General features: G+C 43.0%; 1 protein-coding gene and 1 long non-coding RNA gene across 2 annotated transcripts in view; both read right to left on the bottom strand.

Moving 5' to 3' along the window:
• The window catches only part of LOC106728391, a 16,082-nt gene extending 15,113 nt beyond the window's left edge, over positions 1 to 969 (bottom strand). The window contains exon 1 of the long non-coding RNA XR_001364691.1: positions 541 to 969. This is a non-coding gene — a long non-coding RNA (uncharacterized LOC106728391). The remainder of the gene's footprint in view (positions 1 to 540) is intronic.
• Positions 1 to 4,017, bottom strand: part of LOC102248079 (PDZ domain-containing protein 8) — a 32,087-nt gene extending 28,070 nt beyond the window's left edge. The window contains exon 1 of the mRNA XM_014550571.1: positions 3,838 to 4,017. Within this exon, the coding sequence (XP_014406057.1) occupies positions 3,838 to 3,920 (83 nt within the window). The 5' untranslated portion in view covers positions 3,921 to 4,017. The remainder of the gene's footprint in view (positions 1 to 3,837) is intronic.
• Positions 4,018 to 4,180: the final 163 nt, after the last annotated feature.

Genomic DNA, 4,180 nt, shown 5'->3' with positions numbered 1-4,180 from the left:
CACTGCTGTGCTGGCAGCTGGCAGCCTGGCTTGTGGCTGAGCAGAGCTCCCCCTGTGGGAGTGCACTGACCACCAGGGGGCAGCTCCTGCATTGAGCATCTGCCCCGTGGTGGTCAGTGTGTGTCATAGTGACCAGTCATTCCCAGTGGTTCTGCTGTTGCAGTCAATTTGCATGTTACCCTTTTATTATATAGGATGTTTAAAGCTTCCTGCAGCTATTAGCCTCCATCTCTCCATCCTGTTATTGCTATGAGGAATGCAGTCCTGATGCCACAAGATCTTCCAATTTTTCATAAGAGAAGCCAGAAATTCAAATCAGGAAAAACTTCCATTTTCAAATGTTGGCAATTAAGAAACAAACAAACAATAAAACACTGTACAGTGCAGGCCAAATAAAATGTATCTGCAAACTGAATTTGGCCTTACAGTATGTAACCAGTGGTAGCTACACAGCAAGAATACCCTAAGACCAGAAGCCTCAGTAAGAAGTTCAAATATTTGCATCCCAGATCTTAAACACCCTAGGACTATTATACTCACATTTCATGTTGAAGACAGATTCTCCATGTAGTCTCCATGAAGACTAAATTTTTGGGTTAATTTTGTAAAACGGCCACTACTTTAATTTACTATTTTAAAATACACATTTTTAGAAAAAAAATCAAAATAATTAGTATTGCGGTGGCTGAATTTAGAGTTATAGTAGTAAATTAGAATTATAATATGTAGAAAATGTATATATATTAAAACTCATTTAAAAAAATATAATGTTTTACAAACTGTGTTAATTGGGTAAAATGAAGTGTCAATCAGCTGGGTCCTTAGCACCAGTTGAGCTCCTTCGCATCTCTAGATGAGATATCAGGAACTGGCCATCCTGATGGGACACCTTTCCCTTAACAACATGAAAATGGAAAAACAAACAGAGGGAAGCAGTGACAACAATGTTAACTGGCAAGTTATTTCTGTTACATAATATATAATAACAGTGCCAAAGGATTCTAAGACTCAGTACAATTTTCTTTACTGTTTTAGCTCTACTAAGTAGATTAGGTGGTTAAAAAGGATAAACTAGCAAGACCTTCTATTTGGAAACAAAATCTGCTGGATTAAAAAAGAAATGCTATATGGGGCAGTGCCCAAAGATGTAATCCCTTGTGAACAAGGTGGTAGAGTTTAAGATAAAGGCAGCCTGGCTTTATCAGAGCTGGATTTCACCACTTGACAACTGTGTGACTTTAAGCAAGTTATTTAACTACTCTGAGCACTATTCCCTCATCTATAAAAAAAGAATAAACACTAGATACTTTAATTCTCATTATGAGAATTATTATACATCTTAACTATGTTTTAATTCATTCTCTTAGCTGAAACTTGAATCCATCCACAACAACAGTTTAAAAACTTCTGGTAGAACAGCTGCACAGACAAGAGATCTCAACATTCCTCAAAACAGTTCTTTTTATCCTCACACTTCTATATTTTTCTCTTACTAAACTAAAATCAATTTCCTTGTGACTTCAACCCCATCAATCAGATTGTAGTTTAAATCTTACTAAGTATAGCTAATTCAAGCTTCACAAAGGTTGAGGCTGTTTAGTATTGAAGCCCCAGCACCTAGAACAATAAGCACATAGTAGGTGTACAATAATAGTTACAGATTGAGTAATACATTCTGTGCAGTAATTACTGATTGATCTTTGAAATGCCTTCTAATACAAAGAACACAAATGTGTACATTTCTGGAGGTGATCATTTAATGTTTAAGGTTTAAAAGTTGAAATATACATAACCAAATGCATGCTGTTTTTTAAAAATCCTTCAGATAAAGTAAATGAAAGCAATTTAGCTGTATTTCAAATGGTGAGGCTATTCAATGATAGATGATAAAGTTCCTTCAAAGTAATAGACCTACTATTAATGGCTTCATAACTCCTACTCATAATTTCCTTCAGATTTAACTGAATTCTAAGTTTTAAAAAAAACCTATTCTGCAAATAACCCCCAAATAATAAGTCAAATACTGACTATTCTGCAAATAACCCCCAAATAATAAGTCAAATTTTTATTACCTGAGTTGCCCAGAAAATATCAGCATCAATATTATGATAGAATATCAAAATCTGCAAAAAGTTTTCTCATGACTTTCTTAGCCTCACACTACTATAAACCTCTCACTACTTAAACACTAGAACTCATTTATAATTTAGTCACTTATGTTCCAGAGCTTAAAGCAGGTTCCATAAACTATGTTCAACTTCACAGAACAAGAAATCAAACACGGTGAACAACCAGTTCACCATCCTCTGCAAATCTATGGAAATATTTCCATAATATAGTAAACTTCTGCTACCTGATCGTTGTAGTTTTAAGCTGTTACTCTGGGCTATTAGCCTGAAACAAGTCATAATTAGTAAGGGAAATCTGCAACATACACAGGTCAATAACCCATCCTAAACCCAAACATAAAATATTTCTGAATTATCCGGGCCACTGATGCTTGAGAGTGATAGAAAATTAGTGATCTAGATTGAAATAGGCAACTTCCACTAACAGCACTAGGTAGGGCAAATACCAGATTGACATAATCTATAATAATAAAAGGGTAATATGCTAATTAGGCCGGACAGGTGGAGGACCTTCCGATGTCATTCCCTATGTCCTGGATGAAGCCCCCACAGTGGGGGCGATCAGGCAGGCAGGCAAGTGGTTAGGGGCGATGAGGCAGGTGAGCGGGTTAGGAATGAGCGGTCAGGATTGTGAGAGGGTGCAGGCCCGGCTGAGGGACCCTCTCCCCTGCCCCCTCCCCTTGTGCACAAATTTCGTGCACGGGGCCTCTAGTTTTATGATAAAGGACAAAACCCAAAAAAGTCAAACATTTTAATGAACACAAAATTAAAGGACAGAAAGTGAAATTAAATATTCAGCCATTTTTTAGAAGAAATAGCCATGCATGACACTTTATACTCCAACAACAACAATCCTTTCCAGACCAAAGTGTGGCCCTACAAAACTTCCTTTTCCTTTCCACTTCTCCCTATAGCATTAAAAACCAAAACAAAAACCCAAAACACCAAACACACAAAAACAAACCTTGTCCATTAATCAACACAGTATACTACATAAAATGAAGCCACCAGAAACAGGGGAGCTTTAAAAGTTAGAAATCACTACCTAGCACGAAAATACTACCTGCAGGGTGAGTCAGGTCCTGTGAGAGGAACTCACAGCCACAGGGGTGACACATGCGGGGCAGAGCGTGGGTCTGTGCTACAGAACCGACCCCCAAAGGGCAGGTAACATTCATACAACATGAACGGAGAACGACAATACGTCTCCCAACTCGCTTTCCTGGACAAGCCACTACCCTCTGCCCTGAAAGCTGTCATTGCAAGAGGCCTGCCAGTGGCAAACATAACAGTCCGGGGCACCAGCACCTTCTTCCTGCCGCACTTTGTGACCAGGAACAATTTCTCAACGTGGCTGAGGCGATGCTGCAAAGTGGCCTTAACGCAGCAACCACATACAGTTTCTCAACAGCCCCAGAGCCAACTCCTGGGGACGAGGGCGGCCTGACCTCCCTTCCACCCTCCATATGCTGCTTCCGCCCACACTGACAGCACCGTGCGCTCCCGAGGACACGCAAAGGGGTTTCCAGCCCACAGGAGTGCCCTTCCAGGAAGAGGCGTGCGCCCATGGCCTTGATCTAGGGCTCTGCCCAGGGCTGGGGAGACCCCTGGACCAGCGGGAGCTGGGGAGAAGCCGTGGCCCTTCCCGCTCTCCGCTGGCAGCCCCAGCCCGGGCCCCCCCAGCAAGGCCCCCGCCCCCGCCCCTCACCTGATCTTGTAACTCGGGAGCGTGTGCTTGCGCTTGATGACTTTCTTGAGCTGGTTGACGATGATGGAGGTGAGCTGGGGCATGGGCCGCCCTTCAAACTGGGAGCGCACCTCGAAGTCGATCAGCGGGTCCTCCACGAAGGAGAAGAACCAGTGGGTGAACGGCACGCGGGTGAGGACGAAGCGCAGCCTCCCCACCACCCGGGACAGCTTGACGAACAGGTAGGCGGACTTGCCGAAGACCAAGTCCACGTCGATGGCCAGGTGGAAACCCCCGTGGTACTCCACCTCCGCCTCGAAGGCCAGCTCCTCCGGGGAGGCGGCGGGCAGAGCCCCGCCCTCGG

The sequence above is a fragment of the Myotis brandtii genome, unplaced genomic scaffold (assembly GCF_000412655.1).
Source record: "Myotis brandtii unplaced genomic scaffold, ASM41265v1 scaffold604, whole genome shotgun sequence".
Taxonomy (NCBI): Eukaryota; Metazoa; Chordata; class Mammalia; order Chiroptera; family Vespertilionidae; genus Myotis; species Myotis brandtii.
This window is presented reverse-complemented; position numbering and strand designations above follow the sequence as displayed.